Genomic DNA, 20733 nt, shown 5'->3' on the forward strand with positions numbered 1-20733 from the left:
TTAGGACCTACCATGACAAGCATATTGGTAGAGACTTTCATATGTTAACTTATTTAATCTTTAGGGCACCCCCCTCTCAGATAGCTATTTTTACTGTGTTATGGCTTGGGAACTGAAGCTCAGAGAGGTTAAATACTCCAACTTAGTAAACAGCTTGCACTTGATAAAGCAGCAGTGTCACGTGAGACCCAAGTCAGTGTGATTCCAAAGCCATTGTTTTTTCTTCCATGTAACTGGATTGTACTGTGGGTACAGAGAGGCCACTAAACCCAGAAACGCAAGCCAGTGTGTGATACATGTCCTACTGATACTTCAGTACATATCCAATAACATATCTTTGTGGAAATATATATACATAAATACCTATCCAAACATATACATCTAAATATATAGGTACACACGTATTCTTCTAAACAGTGTTAAGTCTGTGTGCCTTTGATCATAGTGAGTGAGTATCCTTTAAGAGAATTGATAGTGAAAGAATTGTTAGGGATCATGTATCTTGGCTGTGCCACAGGTTTATTTTGAAACTTCAGCAAACTTAAATCTCTCTTTGTCAGGTTGTTTACTGTAGACTTAAAGTAGTGTTATTTTTGCTTACTTCTCACATTGAAGAGTTAGCAAATGAGTGAATGAAAAAGAAGAAGTAAGGAATGGTACTTTTAAGTTAGCTTTGAGGGTTTTTTCCTTTAAATTACTTTTATTTATTTGAATAATAAAATTTTTCTATTAAGAATATCTGTTTTAAAAGATAATGGGCTTTTGGAGGTAACTTTTTGAATGACGACTGGATGAAATCATTTATGATGGACAGAAATAGGACAGAAGTTTGCAAAGTTCAAATAGACTTTTGATATTCAACGCCAAAAACTTTTGCCTAATTAAAGCTTCTGTTTAATTAAGATAACAATGCATAGTCCTTCATTAAAATTAACACAGAAAAAGTTCTTTGTCGGTCCTTGGAGAGGATATTATGTGCAAGCCCTGTTGTGTGGGTCGCAAAATGTCACTGGCATTTATATGCATTACTCGTCTAATTGCAGTAAATGTAGCACGCCGGATAGGGTTAGACTTAGAAGGCTGCTTGTTACTTACTGGAAATCACTTGAAACCTCAGTACCCAGAGGCAGCTGTGCCCAGGTCCTCACCTCTCCCCAGAGATGGCTGAGAAGACTCTCATTGGACCCTGTCTTTCATGGTGAGAGCAGTAAACATGACAGGTTGTTTGGGGAGCCATCTGTTTAAAATGGCTGCTGCTTTGTATGCAGCAGTGAACTTGAGATCAGTTTTCTGTCTTTCTTCATGGTAACAGTCTTATTTGGTGTCACAACAGGTGGAAGTTGATGAGTCGAAACTAAATGTGACCGGTGCGTGGAACCTGGCTTCACCCTTATTGTCTGTCAACGTTGATGGCACGCAGAGGATGATACAGGTAAATATTCTGGTGAGGTACTTAGAGGGCTCCATCAAGTCCAGAATCCTTACCAATACCTGTGTGGTTAATACTTACAGATAGAGTATGGAAAACCTACATTTTATCCACCTCATACATTTTATAGTTGAAAACATTTTTTCTTATTTTAGAGGATCTTGAGTTAAGTCCTGTTCTGAGGAATCAATGTGTTCCTTTTTCAGGCAGTCTGGGAAGGTTATATATTATACTTTGTTATAAAGCATCCTGCGTGCTTTTCTAAAAATATCGGAAGATTAGCAGTTTTCTTTGCCGTTGTGGGTTTTTAGTTGTAAAATATGACTGACTTTGTTACCTTTCTTTCCTCTGTAACTGGAATTGTGTGGTATTAAATCAGCAGAAGCAGAGCTGTTCAGGTTGACTTGCCATAGCACATCGATGCCTTTTTAAATTAATTAATTAATTAATTTAGTTGTGGGCTGTGTTGGATCTTCGTTGCTGCGCGCGGGCTTTCTCTAGTTGTGGCGCGTGGGCTTCTCATTGTGGTGGCTTCTCTTGTTCTGGAGCACAGGCTCTAGGCATGCAGGCTGCAGTAGTTGTGGCACACGGGCTCAGTAGTTGTGGCGCACGGGCTTCCTTGCTCCGCGGCATGTGGGATCTTCCTGGACCAGGGCTCAAACCCGTGTCCCCCGCATTGGCAGGCGGATTCTTAACCATTGCGCCACCAGGGAAGTCCCTCAATGCCTTTTAAAAATTAAGTAATCTTAATTTGTTAACCTTTCTTTTCCCCCCAATATAAAATCTGTTGTATTGAGGAGGTGCCTTGAAATCCAGAGTTGATTGAATGTTCTTTGTAAGCAGTGTCCTTCATTTGAAAGTAGAAAATCATGAAAAGAGGTTCTGCCAAAATTCCTTTACCTCACCACATAGTTGAGGTCCAGGAAAAGCAAAACAAAACAGCACAGAACGTGTGGCTATCACATGCAGATAAAAATCCTAAACTCTCCATAGCATTAAATGCTCATTCTTTTTTCTTTTCTATGAAAATCTTTTCATATTCCCTTAAGTTGATTTTACACAGGAAACTGATTTTTTAAGCCTAGAGAAATCAAGAAAATCACATTTAAAGATTACTGTACACCAGGTTCATATATACTTCTGTTAGAAACCGTGGGACAGAGGATTCCAGAATCTCAATACATATTAATGACAAAACTGATTTTCAGGGTTCAATTAGTATATTACCTTTATGGTCACAAGAAGCATTGAACTCTCAGTAATGAGCCCTTATTTTGACTTTGGTTTTGTGACTTGCTCCAGTATATTTTCTCTCTCTCATATTTTCTTTCATGTTCTAAGTATGAGGTTAAACACTTGGAGACCCTTGGAAAAATTTCACTGCATAATTTCATATCACTGAGATCCAGTTATTATGTCTTCAGAAAACATGGTTTTGTTACACTTGTTTATGTTAATAGAATATACTCTGCACTGGATGTACTGTGGCTGACATTCATGTGTTTTGGTCTGGGGGACGTAGTAGGACCTCTGTTGGTAGTGAGGAGAGAGAGATACAAAGTTCTACTTCCCAAATCTTTGTATCATGTTATTTTCAGTGTTCTTAATGACTGTGCAGATGGGTGTCTTAATAGCACTTTTACATGTAGAGTTTCTAGGTAAATTAACACTGGGTATGTATTTGGAATTATCCCTAGAAGTATTTTCACTAGCATAGGGATAATGCTCAGTAAATCCCTTTTCATTCTTGTAAGTGCTTTGCTTAAAAAAGAAGTATTATTATGAAACAAATGGCCCTCAAGGCAGACCCCATGCCTCTTTGGAGGAGGTCATTCCTTCCAGTTAAGTGCTCCTTCATCGGAAAAAAGTAAGCTCAGAGAGATGAATGGTATACTGGGGAAAAAAAAAAAAGAAAAAGTCACTTCTGTAATAGAAGATGAGGAAAATTTTTCCTCATCAGAACAGGTGAGTTTTACTTACTCTGTAGGCATTAGCACTCAGTGTTGACTCTCTATCTCCAAAATATAATGTGGTCCCTGTGAAATTAAATAATTATTATAATAATAAACAGTGCTTAATGTGTATCAGGTACAGTTCTAAGCATAGTACGTATATTAACTCATTTCATCTTCACAACAACTATATGGAGCAGGTGCTATTATTTATACTTCTGTAAATGTGGTAGCTGAGGCTCAGAGACAGTAGGTGACTTGCTCAGGGTCACATAGCTAATGGGGGATAGAGCCAAGATTGAAATCCAAGCAGCCTTGCTGTAGGATCTGTCAGCCACTGCACTGTGCTATGGCAGGCTAAGTAATTTCCCTGTGATTACAGTACCAGGGAGAAGCTGAGCAGAAATTAGAACCCTGGCACTGTGACCCCAGGCTGTGTGCTTCTAACCAGTATGCTGTAGAGTACTTTTCAATTTTCCCACAGAGTTCTTCGGGTACTAATTTACCTCTCATTTGTGCTGTAAACCAGTGCTGCTCAGACTTTATTTAGTGTGCTTCAGAATCAAGTGGAAGATTGTTAAAACTCAGATTGTTGGACCCACCTGCAAAGTTTACTCTGATTTAGTAGGTCTGGGCTAGGCATGCATTTCTGAATTCCTAAGTAGTGCTGATGCTGTAGGGGCCACAGTTTGAGAACCACAGCTTTAACCTTTTGTAATCAGAAGATAAGCTGGAAGTGATGAGCAAAGTGACTTAAGTAGGAGCCAAGTCGTTTGAAGACTTGTCAGTTACACAGTATAGATTCTGCTTTATTCTTAGGCCAGCGGGACCCATGGAAGAGTTATAACTAAGGAAGTGATGGTATGAACAGAATTGGAGTTTAGAAAGAGTTTTTTTCGGTTCCATTGTGGAAAATGGATCGAAGAAGAGTGAGATTGGAGGCAAAGAGAGGAATTAGGAGGTATCAGAAAAATGGGAAATCATTCTTCCTGGAAAATATTAGCAACAGTCGGGATGAAGAGCACTGTATGAGGAAGGGGTCTGAAAGAACCACAGGACAGAAAGAACTGGTGGCCTCACAGTGATCTTTGTTGATTTCTCTTGCACCTGCCCTGAAGCATGGATAGATCGTCAATGCTTATTCCTAACTCCTTTTGTCTCTATGCTGACTTCCTGGGCTGCATTGCCCAAGAGTTTCATCTCATTACCTCCAAGCAAATAGCTATGAAAATGTGTTGGTTTGTATTTCTCTTGCCCTTGTTTATGGTAAATTCAGAGAAGAACTATGGGATGGATATTACCACAGGTGTTTTTCAAAAGCGATTTTACAGTAATAACTGCTGTTCTTTTTTCCTTGGATTTTTGTATATACATTTAAACTTTTTATTATTGAAACAGTTTATATACACAAAGTAACATGTATTAGTCTTATAAGAGGTAAAGAATAACTTAATGAGGCTGTTTACCCACCATCCAGATTAAATAAGGAAACCTTACCAATGCTATTGACTTTCTTTTGTGCATCCCCTGAGTAAATCCTCCTTCCTCCCGCCCCTAGAGGTAACCACCATCCCGATTTTTAAACTTAGCACTTCCTTTTCCTTATGGATATTTACATATAGAGTAAAACTGTAAACAATGTATTATTTAGTTACTCGTGTTCTTGAACTTGATATAAATGGGACCATACTCTCTATGCTTCTCTAAGTTGCTTTTTCCTCCAGTGTTATGTTTGTGAGTTTGGTCTATGCTTATGAATGTAGTTTAGTTTATTTCCATGCTATATGTTATTAAATCATGTTAATTACCACAATTTGTTTATCCTTTTTCCCCTAGGTAGACATTTGTATTGTTTATTTTGTCATCACAAACAATGATTCTGTGAACATTTTTCTACTACGTGTTTCCTCTTGAAATAAGTGTTTCTTCAAGGAATATGCCAGTAGAATGGCTGGGTTTAGGGAATATGCACCCTTAACCCTACACGGTGTTGCCGAATGGTTTTCCCTACGCGGTTGTACCAATTTTCATGCTACCAGTAGTTATGAAGATGGTGACATTAGCAGTATGAACAACAAGCTGACTTTATTGTATTCTTGCTATGCCGGGCACTGACTCTTCTATGCACTTCTTTGCATTAATTTATTTAATCCTCACAGCAAGTCAATAAAATATGCGCTAGTATTATTTCTCATTTTGTAGTTGGAGAAACTGAGGCTTACAGAGGCTAAATTGCTTGCCCAAGGCATCCTGCTAGTAAATGGAAGAACCAGAATTTGAAGCCAGGAATCTGTGCCCTTAACAGTTTTTCTTCATGTCCTATGAACCCTTGGTATCCAAATGACTTAAGTTTTCCTGACTGGTGGGTTTAAATAATCTCTCTCAGTGGTTTTAATGTATACTATATTTCCCTGATTAGTAATGACAATGAGCATTTTAAAAATATATTTATTGACAGTCCTGTTTTCTCTTCTGCAAAATACCTGTTCATGGCTTTTGCCCAGTTTTTTATTAGATTGTTTGTCTTTTTCTTACTGGTTCATAAATGTTCTTCATATTGTGTGTCCTGACCATCTGTCAGTTATATGTGTTACAAACAACTTCTCCCAGTTTGTAGCTTGTATTTTTCCCTTTTTAAGTTATACGAGTGAAGTTTTAAATCTGAGATTTCATATGAGAATTTTCAGTCTTTTCCTTTATGGTTTGTGTATTTTGTATTTGTTTAAACAATCCTCTTCTACTCTCTAGCTCATAAAGATACTTGGCTCTATTTTCTTTTAAACCTTTTATCTTGTGCTTTTTCACATTTAAACCCTTAATCCTTCTGGGATTGAATATTGCACATGGTGTGAGTTAAGAAAGATCCAGGTTTAGTTTTTAAAATATGGATAACCAGTTGCACCAGCACTACCTACAAACCTGCTTTTCTTTCCCTAAGTAGTTTGCCACCTTCTCACCTTTCCGACCCCAGAATTCTTTGAAAGGCTTATTGTTTCTGTAAAATATTTCTCAATTAATTGTAAACAAAAAGGTGACTTTTTCCTTAATATGAAGTTCTGGTCACTATATTTGCTTTCATGAGCTCTGTGTCGATTACTTTCATTTGTCATTTATCTCTGGGGAATCCCTAGCCCCTTAAAGAGGGTGTGTGTGGGTGTGGGTGTGGGTGTTTTGCAGGACCAGGGTCTCAGGTGATATTTGAGATACACCTTAGAAAAGCATGTTCATGAAATGGGAGGTAGATTGGGAATCATTCAAATAGGGAAGTAATGTGAGCTAAGCATGGAAAACAGATTGGAGGAGCCAAGTTATGAATGGGAGGCTAAGGAGCCTGTGCTTTTCAATCACCGGTGGAGATGTTATTGAAACGTTTTGTAGAGGGAAGTAATGTCCGTCAAAACACTGTTGAGCCAAGAAAAAAAAAATGCTGTTGTGGGAGGTTAGAGTGTCTTTATAATAAAAGAGGGGTTAAGGAATTGAAGGGGGAAGTGGGAAAGGAGTTCATTTAGAAGATATTTCCTATTACTTCACTCATGAGGTAATGGACCCTAAACTGGGGTGCTGGCAGTGCACAGAAATGAGGGGGTTGGGTTTGGGAGCAGTTGCTGATTAAACTTGACACAATTTGTTGAATTCTCTATGCGTACAGTGGGGTACCATAGTGACCTCAAAATTCTGTCTCCAATGAACACTGGTCCTCTGCTTTGACCATTAAAAATTTTTTTTCTAATAGGTTTTTATGGCCTTCCCTATCATTGTTAGGTGGTTATCCTCTTAAAAGCAAGGTTTTGAAAGTGAATCCTGCATTCTGTGCTTTTACATACCAAGCCACCCATCATCTACCAATTTCTAAAAGCAGGAAAAAAGGATAGAAATTCAGAGTTCTATGCCAATCTGGGATTAAATCTGCTGCACTTTAATTAGATTTTTCTTCCTTCAACACGATTTTGAAACCTTAACAGGATTTTTTTAATTGTGGTAAAATATACATAAATTAAACCAATTTTAGGTGTGCAGCTCAGTGGCATTAAGTACTCTCACACTGTTGTGCAGCCGTCACCCCTGTCCATCTCTAGAACTTCTTTGTCATCCCAAACTGGAACTCGGTTCCCATTCAACACTAACTCCCTATTCCCCCCTCCCCGCACTGCTTGGCAACTGTCCCTATGAATTTGACTACTCTAGGTACCTCATGTAAGTGGATTCATATAGTATTTATATGTTTGCGACTGGTTTATTTCACTTAGCGTAATATCTTTAAGGTTTATCTGTGTTGTGGCATGTGTCAAAATTTCTTTCCTTTTATTTATCCATTCATCTGTTGATGGACATTTGGGTTGTTTCTACCTTTTGGCTGTTGTGACTAATGTTGCTATGAACATGGGTGTACAAATACCTCTTCTAGTCCCTGCTTTTAGTACTTTGGGGTATATGCACACAAGTGGAATTGCCGGATCATATAGTAATTCTAGTTTAATTTTTTGAAAACATCCATTTTGTTTTTAACGGCAGCTGCACCATTTTACATTCCTACCAGCAACACACAAGGATTCTAATTTCTCCACATTTTCACCAACACTTGATATTTTCTGGTTACTGCTCTCGTTTTTGTATTAGCTAACCTAGTGGATATCAAGTGATATCTCATTGTGGAACAGGATTTTTTGGGATAGTTATTGAGAAAGCATTCAGGGTACTTCCCAATACTTGCCATTTCTTTATCAGTTTTACTGTGTAAAACTGATAAATGGAGCTTTTTTAGTGCCAATAGAAGCAACTTTCTTACAACTGTTCTTTCAAACTCATTCTCTCAACTTATTCTTTTTTTTGCCGGGGGGGGGGGGTGGGGAGAGTATAATTGCTTTACAGTTCTTTCCTCCCCTGCATAAACTCATGTACAATTCTCAGTCTGTAAACTTGCTACCAGGTAGTAAGCAAGTCATAGTCTATTTGGCAGAGAGTGTGTTTAAAAGTCTAGTTCATTGTAATGTCAAGACTGGTAAAACCTCTCCTGGTAAAAACTGGTAAAATTTCTCAGACTGAGAAATGTTTATAGGGAAGATGAAAGTGTTGCTTTCTTCTTTCTTGCTTTATATCCTCTTCCACTTCCCACCTGCTATCTGGGGTCTCTCCAGAGTTGCAGTATGGTGTAAGAATGAGTGGCACACGGCCGGAGGAGCTAGGTTGACCAGGGCAGATATAATCTGGTATTCATTCTTTTGGGGAATGACAGACGTCCAAAGCTGGCTGGTGTCTTCTAGGACACTATTGTGGGTTTGGGAGAATTCCTCACCTGTAGAACCCATAATGCCTGCTCTGTCTTTTCCTGATTCCTATTCCTCTTGATAGGCAGGGTTTCCCATAATGACCCAGCCTGGGTCTCTTTTCCATGATCCACATCCGGGCCACAAGAAATAGTTACAAATCCTTGCCTCACCAAAATCTTCTTTCTCTGTCACCAAAAGCATTGCTTATCTTCCCTAGGTGTCCCTCACAATCCAGGAGATACAGAAAATCAAATCATTCTCATGAATTTCTTTCACTTGGCATAAAGTGTTCAACCTTGATTTCTTAGCTTAAGAATTCCACCTCCTCTAATTAGTTTTTAATGTCTTTCGTATTCTCTTGCTGGTTTCATAGTTTCTTAGCATGTCCTAGTAGGTGGCTTGGTCTACCATCCTAAGGATATGTGGGTATTTAGTTCCTATTTAGTTTTATTGCTGAATCCCTGTGACTACGTGGAAAGTAGCACTCTAGGTAACCTTTTTCTGATTAGACAAAATTACTTGGGGAGGAAGCATTACCTTTGTTTTAGTGATTAGCTCCCTGTTTATCCAATCAGATTACATTTGTCTGTTCACTTTCCCGGTTTTCATTGGTAAACCTCATGAGCTTAATATTATCCATTAATTTCTTTAAAAATAAATTGTATTTTGGCATGTACATTATGTGGATAATGAATTTTATAAATTACTGAATTCTTATAATTGATCTAAATTACCTGTTTCAGTTTTTATTTGATTTGACCTTGAATTTCCACTGTCTTGCTGAGTTCCTGGCCCATGTGGAAGCTCAGTAACTGGATGAATGGATGAGTCGGTGGATGAATGGATAGTCATCTTGCATTTTGTAATCTCAGAAATAAATCTGCCTTATCTATACTTTAATTTTAAGATTTAGATTTTGTTTCTTTTAAGCCGTCGTCAAATTAAGCTGTGTTCGTCAGATAGCCTTCCTAGTCGTTTTATCAATTCTCTTTAATTCCTGATTTTCCAACATTCGCAAAATCCATGCTCCATTAGGTAACATGACTGGTTGATCTCTGCAGATACAGAATCACTGCAGCTCCTTTGAGAGCAAAGAGAGACAAGAGGGCTCCCAAGGACCTGCCCACAGAAGTCCCTTCCTTATGTAGCGCGACTCTTTCCAGTCAAGCACGTGGCTTTCCTGTTTGCCTTCATTTGCTGTGGGAGCACCTGAGCTGCTGAAGGCTAACAGTACCACGTATTGATAGGTATTGGTAGGTATTGAAAAGGGTCCACCTCAGGCTGTTCCTCATTTCCGCCTTTGCAAGGTGTGTGCACACCTGGTTTGCACTCTCTTTCCCCCAGTGGCACTGATTATTCACGGCTCAGTTGGGTCTACTTCACGCCATCTCTTACTCCAGTATATGTGTGAGCTGCTTTACGTCTTTTTCTCTTCAAGAAAATCATGCTCTTGGACACAAATTCTAGTCATTATTAATAACTTTAAGTATAGAGCTAGTGATGTATTTATCTGACTGGGGGAAGAGGTCATATATTTTGAAATGAAATAATTTATAATAACTGGGGATATAAACCTTGAAAACTCTTGAAGATACTAAAAGGCCTTCTTTAGAATTTTTTAAAGTTTTTAATCTATTTCTTCATCTAATAATGAAACCATTTTCCCTCAAATATTATCATTCAAGGAAAATAAAATGATAGTATGTTATATTTATTTATTGTTTGTTTGTTTGTTGTGTACCAGCACATTCCTACTGTTTTCATTGCATATGTAGAGTCCCTCAGTAATGGCACTTATTAAATATGTCTTAATGGTATAATCTGAGAAACTAACAATCTTTTCTCATTCTTTTGTGGAAAGATATATTCTGATTTCCAAATTACCAATTTAAAAAGTTGTGGAATGAAACAGATTGTCCAATAGAAATCTAACATGAGCCATATTTGCAGTTTAAGCTTCTTAGTAGCCACGTTAAGAAAGTAAGCACAAGTGAAGTTCATTTTTCTAATCCAGTTTATTTAACCCACTATATCCAAAATGTTAGCATTTCTACATGAAACACAAATTATTAGTGGAATACCGGAAATGAAACATACTCCTGATGCGTATATGACAGCAATAACATAAGTAATGGAACGATTAAAGTGGAATGTACTAAAGCAATGAAGTTGTGTTTAAAAGGGAAAATATATCATACTACTTCTGTATTTAAAATTAAATAAAATTATAAATTTAGTTTCTCAGTTGCACTAGTCACATTTCGAGTTCTTAATGGCTATGTGTGGCTAGTTAGATGGCTCACGAAGAGAACCTTTTGTAAGTCAGACAGTGTTTACAGAAGAAAAAACACATTTTTGTAAAGGACTCCCCCCATGTGTCAACCACAGTTTTGGTTTTTATTATTTAAAATTAGAAATAGATGAATTAAATTCATTTTAAAACAGAAGGTGAATTTCTCATCTAGGTGACAACCTTTTAAAATTTTAATTTAGAAGCTTAACAAAAATTAGAACTATTTTTAAAAAGTGGAATGATTTCCTATCTGGAGCATGTAACTAAAGTGTTGAAACAAAACAAAAGGTTTTGCTGTTCTGTATGTGTTAAGCTCACTGCTTTCTTAACACTGCTTTCTTCACACATCCAAGCACCTTCCGACTATGGAACGTGCTGGATGAATAGAACTTTATTATTCCTACGACTGTATTCCTGTGAAGTAAATTTTTTTTAGCCTTGAAGAGACTCTTTAATTTTACTCTGAACAACTCAAATAGTTTTCGGTTTCTTACAATGTAATTTGTCTGCTGGGATTTAATATACTGTTTCTCGTTAGTGTTTTACATGCTGGATTTTCATTTTGCATAGTCACGTTGTTTGAACATTTGCAAGCAGAGCCGACTAACTGCTATTGGCCTGTTTCTTTGTGTAGCACGATTTCTTCTCTCCACCTGCTCACAGCAGGTTGTCCACAGGCCTGAAGAGTCGCTAAATACTTTTGAAAATATCTTGAGATCCTGAGAAGGTCTAACAATTTCCGCATTTGTGTGATGTGAAGCTATTCGTCGTGTACCTTTGAAGGCTTTTTTCTTTTTATTTCTCATATTCTTGCTTAAATATTTTCAAGAGAAGATAAATTTATTATAAATAACAGTACAAAGCTGATTGCAGCACTATCGCATTCTGCATTGAATAGGTCATTGATATTCAACTAAGTGGAACTAATTTTCTGTGTTAAAGCAGACAAATTTGGAATAGTGTCACATGAATCTCATGTTATTTACTACAGAATACCAGATTAAATGGATTACTTGTGAATTGATTGCAGTGTTAAATAGATTATATAACATGATAACTTAAAATGCTCAAGTGAGCTTTTGTAAAATAGAATATTACACAAGCACATGAATGTAATAGAAGAGATGTTATGTTTGTGGAATGTGTATCTGTGATATATTTGCAAATTCTTGTCCACACGGAATTTGAATAGATTTTAAAAATTTAACCTTGATTTTCTGTTTTTGAAGAAAATGAATGGATTTTCTCACCACTTCAGGAGAGAAGTTTAAGTTTAAATGTTATTTTATTTTTTCTGTTTTTCAGATTAAAATAACTCCCACAACTTCCGAGAACAAACTTTAGTTTTAATCCTAATAAATGTATGTGTATAGATGCTAAAATAAATATGTTAATAATAGTTTAATTAGAAAATTAAATGAAACGACTTACAGCTTTGCTTATACTTTGCCAGTACAAAAAAAAAGTGGATTTGGAAGTAATCATCTTAGTTTTCAGTCCCCAAATAAATGTATCCCATGTTTTTTCGATGTTTCTCCTCACCCCTCCACCCCCTTAGCAGTAACTAGCTGTTTTGTCCTATATTCATGTGATTACTCTAGACTCATCAAATGTGATAGGAAACCATCTAGTTAGGATGTATAGGATATATAAATATATAACTTAGAAGAAGTAGAGGATGGTATTTTTTTCTAATGAAGCAGGAAATGAAAGAGTAATTATTAACCATCTCCTTTTCACATTCCTGAAAACATCAATTACAGTTACACATCTTAGAAACAAGCCCACCAGTAGAATAGAAATAACTCCTTTCACTATGCTTCAAAAAATTTAATCACTATTTAACAGCTGGGATGTATTTACAACTATAATTTAAAATATTAATTTTGATGCAAGTCTACCTACTCTTGTAGTGTAGTCTAGAAGCTTAGCCATTTTCTTGTCTCTAGTGGCATGTGCTTTATGATTTGGAGTTGCTTTTAAAAATTTAATATAATGGGAAAATGTCTTTCTGTATCCCCTCCCCACACACACATACTTTTTCTCCTCTACTCTCTGTTAACTAGAAAATTATGTTTTAGTAGCTGCCAGAAGAAGAGGATTTTGAATAGTATAAACACTGATTATGGAAAACATGGAAAATAATACAAGCAGCTGCACTGCAGTCCGATAAGACAAATCCCATAGTGATGGCCTTTAAAACATATTATCAAGTTGGAAATCAGTGAGGGAAAAAAGAAAACTATTACTGTTTCTTCCCCATACTGTTCAGTGAGATTACTTTTAAAGGTGAAATTGCCTTTGATTTTGTTATCTTAGGAAGATATTTTTGGAACATTTTTAAATTTTGTGAATGTTTTTGCTTTTTTTGAGTGAGCAATCTTGCTAATAATTTTGTATGAATTTGATTCTAACAAATGTTGAAATTATTTTGTTAACAAAGTCTTCCTAAGTACTTTTTTCCTTAAAGAAAGAAAAAAAGGAGTATGTTTTGTAAATGTTGGAGCAGACTATCAGAATAAGAAAAGAAGGACGTTTTAATTTAGCTGTGAAGTGCCACTTAAAATAGAATAGGGGGTAAAATATTTTAGGACAGAATATGTTTCATGAAGATGAAAGTTTTAATTTTTATTTTACTTTACTTTTTTCTATTAGCTTATCAAGGGGCCAGTTCGTATTTGGTTTTGGCATACCTCAGATTCAGTGTAGGCATTGAGTACTTTGTTCTTCATGGATTCTAAAACTGAATTGTCTTAATCCTAGACTGTGGGAAAAGTGTGTATTCCTGTTTCCTGTGTAGAAGTAAATTCCAGTTTTGAATGAAATCTTATTTCCCTGTTTTCTATTACATCAATCCTTATTGCTGAGATATGTCAGGTTTGGGTTCTTTCTTTCTTTCAGTGCACATATACAGACTGTGGTAGCTGTGGTGGGGGAATATCTGATACTCATTATGTACGTAATTTTAACCTGCTTTAAATTGAATGCAAAGTTAAGGGTAACTTATTGGTACTTACATCTATGGTTTCCGTATTCATTGTTACACTTTAATTGTATCTTTAATGTGAAAAAAAACGTTTCTTAACCTGTTTCCATTTTACATATTGCAAAATTACTTCTGTTTGCCTGGGAATCAGTCCAACCCACGTAGGGTAAGGAAAAGGAACTGTTACATTTTTTTAACGTCTCTTACATAGAAGGCAATTCTGATACGACCTAGGCAGTGTTCTAGACTCTGGAGATACAGCAGTGACCAAGACTTACACTGCAGCAGGGGAATGTAGATACCAAACACGTGACCATGTTAAAAAGGTAATTTAACAGGATAATTCATAGAAGGCAATTAGGAGGAAGTAGCTTTAGGTAGGGTTAGGAAGTCCTCTCTGAATAGTTAACATTGAGTTGCAACCTGTGAGGAGTAGGAGGAAGCCATGCAATAATCTGGCGGAGGAAAGTCCCAAGTAGAAGGAATGGCACGTGCAAAGGTCCTGAGACAGGAACACGTTTGGTTTGTGTGGAAGCCAGGAGGAAGGCCAGTGTCTCCTTGAGTGGACAAAGATAGGCCGGGACCAGGTCATGTGGGGTCTTCGTAGGCCAGGGAATTTGGTTTTTATTCGACTCCTATTGCGAAGCTTTTGAAGGGCTAGAGTAGAAGAATAGTATGATGTGATTTAAAATTACTGCTGTGAGGAGGGATGGACCACAGGGGACTAGTGGTGGAGACAGGGAAGTCGCTTGTATGATCATTGCAGTCATCCACACGAGAGGTGCTGATGATGGTTTAGACGAGGAGCCAGCCAGACCCAGCCCACTGCCAGTCTTTGTACTGCTCACAAGTTGACTGTTTTTTTAAAGTTTGCATGCATTACATTTTAAATGGTTGGAAAAAATTAAAAGAAGAAGAATGTTTCATGACACATGAAAAGTATATGAGATTCAAATTTCAGGTCCGTAAATGGAGTTTTACCAGAACACAGTTGCATTTATTCATTTTCATCTGTCCGTGGCTGCTTTTGGAGTTGTTATTGTACATAGAAGCGTAATGCCCTGATTTGCCCCTATCACACAGCAGTTCAGTAGCTTAGGAGTTTGTTGAGGTTTTTTTGACGCAGGACCAAGATTGAAATTTTTCTGAACAAAAAACAACTGTCCTCAACCACTATTATGGAATGTCAAACATTGAATGGCTTTGAAAATTAGTTTGTGTTTTAAACTTGATAATGTTTCTTAATGAAGTCAACCGGAAATTGCAAGGCAAAACAGCATTTACATGCAAGATGCATACTGTGGTAAAGTCATTTTGACAAATAATGTTTGAGTCACAACTAATGGCAAGCTGCTTTTTATACTTCCTAGGCTGTCAAAAGATTAAAGCAAGAAGTAGACTACAGTTCCAGCAGCATTTTTACAAAAGCAAAAGAAATTTCCATATTTCAAAATCTGTATAACTGTGCAATTGAGGATCTTCCACTCAACCTTCAACTGGAAATGATTAAACTACAATATGTTATGCTAAAGGCAAATATCAAGAGAAGAATCTAGCAAAATCTGGCCCTTTGGGGGAAAAAAATTGCCAACCCTTGGCTTAGACTAAGATGGTAGCAATGGAGATGGCTTGAAGTGAACTAATTTTGTTGCAGGAAGGGGACCCCTTCCAGGGCCCGAGAGTGGGCTCTTGTCTAACGCTCAGAAATGAATTATCCGAGGAGACACACGTGCTGACAAAGCAAGAGACTTTATGGGGAAGGGGCGCCTGGGGGCAGAGAGTAGCAGCGTGAGGGAACCCAGGCAAACTGCTCTGCCACGTGGCTCACGTTCTCGGGTTTTATGGACATGGGGTTAGTTTCTGGGTTCTCTCTGGCCAAACATTCGGACTCAGGGTCCTTCCTGGTGGCGCGCATCACTCAGCCAAGATGGATTCCGGCGAGGAGGATTCTGGGAGGTTGGTAGGACATAGGGACTGGCGTCTCCTCTCTCCTTTTGACCTTTCCTGAATTCTTCTGGTTGGTGGTAGCTTGTCAGTTCCATATTTCTTACCAGGACCTTCTGTTGTAAGATAACTCATGCAAGTGGTTACTATCTTGCCTGGCCAGGGCGGGGGGTTTTGGTCAGTGGTTCCCCTAACAACTTGACATATATTTTTGAGGGAAGGCAGAAAAGATTGGCAGGTGGATTAGATACTGGGTATGAAGTTAAAGAATTAAAGGTGAGTGAATGATGGTAGTATTTACTGAGATGGGAAGGCTAGGGGAGAAGCGGGTTTGGGGAGGCAGATCAAGAATTCTGTTTGGACTTGGTAGGTTTAATATGTGCATTAGATATCCAAGTGTTGATGTCCAGTTAGCAGTTGACTATATGAGTCTCGAACTCAGAAGACAAATGAGAGTTGAAAACATAAATTTGATAGTCATATTCATGTAGATTTTCTCTTTAAGCATGGGTCTGCCACATACAAAAGGTTAAAGTTGGACCCTTATCTTAAACTAGATACAAAAATTAACTCAAAGTGGATTAAAGACCTAAACGTAACACCTAAAACTATAAAACTTCTAAAAGAAAATGTAAGCAAAAAGCTTCATGACTTTGGACTTGACAGTGATTTCTTGGATATAACACCAAAATCATAGGCACAAAAGCAAACATAGACAAATTGGACTACATCAAACTTAAAAACTTTGTATATCAAAGAACACAACAGAGTGAAGAGGCATCCTGTGAAATGGGAGAAATATTTGGAAGTCATACATCTAATAAGAGGTTAATATCCAGAATATATAAAGAACTCTTGTACCTTAACAACAAAAAATTGAATAACCTGATTAAAAAGTGGACAGAGGCCTTGAATAGACATTTCTCCAATGACGATACACAAATAGGCAGCAGGCATATGAAAAGATGCTTGACATCACTAATCGAAAGAGAAGTGCAAGTCAAAACCACAGTGAAATATCACCTCATACCCGTTAGGATGGATACTATCAAAAAAAAAAAAACCAGAAAATAACAAGTGTTGGTGAGAATGTGGAAAAACTGGAACCTGTGTGCCCTTTTGGTAGAATTACAAAATGGTGCACCTGCTATGGAAAACAGTATGGAGGGTCCTCAAAAAATCAAGAATAGGGCTTCCATGGTGGCTCAGTGGTTAACAATCCGCCTGCCAATGTAGGGAACTCGGGTTCGAGCCCTGGTCGGGCAACTAAGATCCCACATGCTGCAACTAAGACCCGACGCAGCCAAATAAATAAATAAAATTAAAAAACAAAAATAAAAAAACGTAACATGTATTTTTTAAAAAATGCGGGACTTCCCTGGTGGCGCAGTGGTTAAGAATCCACCTGCCAATGCGGGGGACATGGGTTCGAGCCCTTGTCGGTCCAGGAAGATCCCACATGCCGTGGAGCAACTAAGCCCATGCGCCACAACTACTGAGCCTGCGCTCTAGAGCCCGTGAGCCACAGCTACTGAGCCCATGTGCCACAACTACTGAAGCCCACGCGCCTAGAGCCCAAGATCCACAGCAAGAGAAGCCACCGCAATGGGAATCCCGCGCACCACAATGAAGAGTAGCCCCCGTTCGCTGCAACTAGAGAAAGCCGCGTGCAGCAATGAAGACCCAACCAGCCAAAAGTTAAAAAAGAAAAAAAAAAAAAAAATGCATCCATGGAATCCACTACCTTTTCTAACCATTCTGAACTTGGCATTGGCAGTCTCTCCCACCCGGCCTCCTGCTCTAGAGTTAGGAACGTGTTCCTTTTTTTAGTAGGACACACCAGAGTTTATGTACACCTTCATTACTTCCATTCCTTAATTGCCAACAGGCCCATGAAGCTCCAGCTTTTGATTTTTATTCCCCCTAGCTCTTTGGGTCATCAGAAAATTCTTCTAGTCCTTTCTTTGACAAAGTGATATAAAGTAATCTATACTGGTGAAAAGATGTGATATATAGTATATTCTTAGGCAGCAGACTAAGATAATACCTGTAGCCTGTGCTAGCTGGGGCCTGAGGAGTTACTGACAACCTGGAAGTCTTCCAGGTGGCTGAGAGTTTTCCTGCTAAGAAGAGCCAAACTACAGCAGTCTACTTCCTGTCCCTGTGGATTTGCCTCTTCTGGACATTTCCTGTTAAATGGAATCATATAATATGTGCTCCTTTGTGACTGACTTCTGTTGTAGCATGTATCAGTACTTCATTCCTTTTTATGGCCAAATAATATTCCATTGTATGAATATGCCATATTTTGTTTATCCATTTATCAGTTGATGGACGTTTGGGTTATTCAGCTATTAGGAATAATGCTGCTATGAACATTCATGTACATGTTTTTGTATGGATGAAAATTCATTTTATACCTCTCTTTTTTTTTCCCCCAGTGTCTTTCTCGAGAAGCAGGTGGCAACATGAGCATTCAGTTTCTTGGTACCGTGGTAAGTGTGAAAGAATTATTATTTTTTATATTCTCTTAATTTACAGAGAGAAAAAGTGATTGACTAGTAGTTATAGCCCATGTGTTTTGAACTTGGCTTCCTCATGGATTTGTTTTGCTGTTAAATGAGATGTCTTTATATAAGAAATGGGTTCTTTAACGTGTGGGAAAAGATTCCATGACAGAGTAATTTTAGCTATTTCTTATGAGAGACAAAATGGTTTTTTAAATTATCTGTAGTTTGTTGAGTCTTTTAAGTCCTTTTTTCACTGGGGACTTTCTCCCCATTTTTAATAAAAATAAGAACATATTATAAAAAAAAGATGTTTTTGAAAATAGTGACCTTGGGAATTCCCTGGCGGTCCAATGGTTAAGACTCTGTGCTCTCACTGCCGAGGGCCGGGGTGCCATCCCTGTTCGGGGAACTAAGATCCCACAAGATGCGCGGCATGGCCAAAAACCAAAGAAAATCGTGACCTTGCTGTTCTGTTCTGTATATGTTTTGTTTTGTTTTTGCTCAGTTTTCCTTCTAGCTTTTTTTGTTAGGTGCTTTCGAGTCCACATTTCTAATGAAATTGAGTCAAAATTATTCAACTCTATCTGGTGAAAATAAATTTAATTTATAGTTATTATTTTTACTTATAGGTTTATAATGATCATATTAGTAGTATTAGTTATAATTTTCAAAATAATTTGTTGAAAAAGGTACCTTATTGTTTTAATTAGCATTTCTGTGCTTATTGGTATTATATTTGAATATTTCTCCATGTATTCACTTGCTAGGTATCATTTATAATCTGTAAAATGTCTGTTCATGTCCTTGGGGTACCTTGTTCAGGTTGTAAATTCACACTGGGTATTTCTGTTAGGTCCGTGTGTTGAGAATATCAGAGGACAGACCTGTGGCTTAGATCAAAAGAAGAGTGATTTTGCAGCTGTTGAGATAGGAAGGTTATTAGTACTAATGTGCATTTACTGTGTGCTTTGTGTATGTATAGAGGTGGAGTAAAGTTTACATATTAATGTGTATGTATAGAGGTGTAGTAAAGTTTACATATTAATGTGTATGTATAGAGGTGTAGTAAAGTTTACATATTAATGTGTATGTATAGAGGTGTAGTAAAGTTTACATATTAATGTGTATGTATAGAGGTGTAGTAAAGTTTACATATTAATGTATATGTATAGAGGTGTAGTAAAGTTTACATATTAATGTGTATGTATAGAGGTGGAGTAAAGTTTACATATTAAAATATATGTTTAGGCACCTGCCCAACGTGATGTAAACTTTTAAGTATTGCTCCTAAGACTTGTGGTTATTCTTGTCTTTCTGATTAATAAGTACTACGCATGCTTCTTTTTTTAATTATGAAATTTAAATATTATTTAAATGCATGTTATAAGAAATTGTATTAGGTTTCTCCAAAGAAACAGAACCAACACCATGTGTGTGTGTGTATTATATTTTCATATATTACAGAGAGAGAGATTGATTGATTGAGTGATTGATTTTAAGCAGTTGGTTCACGTGATTGTGGATGCAAGTCCCAAACCTGCAGGGTAGACCAGGGAAGAGTTGCAGTTCAAGTCCAAAGTCAGTGTGCTTGAAGGATTCCCTCTTGCTTGGGAGGTCAGTCCTTTTTCTTCAACTGAGTGAATGAGCCCACCGATATTAGAGGGTCATCTGCTTTACTCAAAGTCTACTGATTTAAGTGTTAATCTCATCTAAAAAAATACCTTCGTAGAAACATCTAGAATAATGTTTGGCCAAATATTTGAATACTGTTGCCTAGCCAAGTTGACACATAAACCATCACGGAAGTATTCATTTTATTCCCTAGAGGTATTTAAGTTTTTAACAATGGACATATGCTTCCAGAAATAGATTTATACATCTTTTCATGCAAGAATAAATTGTGGATATCTTTCTAAGTCATTACATAAAGATCCATGTCATTCTTTCTCACAACTACCTGGAATTATATTACATGAAGGTTTTTCTGTACCTCTGTGCTCATGCTAGAAAGGGCACTTATGCTGTCTCTGCTGCTTGATATCTCTCCTTGGATTCCAATAGATTTCTCAGGGCTCAGATACTGAAAACTGAGTTCTTGATAGCCACAACCTGCAAAGAAACCAAACCAACATAAAGTTTCTCCAGGGAGTTTTTCCTATCTCAGAAAATGGCAACTTAAGCTAAAACCTTGTCTTTTCCTTCCTTGATTCCCCTCGTTTGTCCACCACTCCCACTGCCCCCCATCCTGACCAGAGTCTTCGTCATCTCCTGTCCAGAGTCTTGCAGCAGCCAGTCTTCCCACCTCCACCCCTGCTTTCTGTTTTATCATTAATATTAGCAGTTAAAGTGATC

The 20733-nt window shown here is 37.5% G+C and overlaps 1 protein-coding gene across 3 annotated transcripts in view; it reads left to right on the forward strand.

Annotated features, from left to right (window-relative positions):
- PCCA (propionyl-CoA carboxylase subunit alpha) overlaps positions 1 to 20733 on the forward strand; it is a 355051-nt gene that overhangs the window by 271994 nt on the left and 62324 nt on the right. For all 3 annotated transcript variants that reach the window (XR_004346661.1, XM_032611119.1, XM_032611120.1), the window contains 2 exons: positions 1334 to 1432; positions 18313 to 18366. Coding sequence is in view for 2 of the 3 variants with exons in the window: in XM_032611119.1 (XP_032467010.1) it covers positions 1334 to 1432; positions 18313 to 18366 (153 nt within the window). In the remaining variant the exon portion in view is untranslated. The remainder of the gene's footprint in view (positions 1 to 1333; positions 1433 to 18312; positions 18367 to 20733) is intronic.

Source organism: Phocoena sinus, chromosome 18, assembly GCF_008692025.1.
Source record: "Phocoena sinus isolate mPhoSin1 chromosome 18, mPhoSin1.pri, whole genome shotgun sequence".
Taxonomy (NCBI): Eukaryota; Metazoa; Chordata; class Mammalia; order Artiodactyla; family Phocoenidae; genus Phocoena; species Phocoena sinus.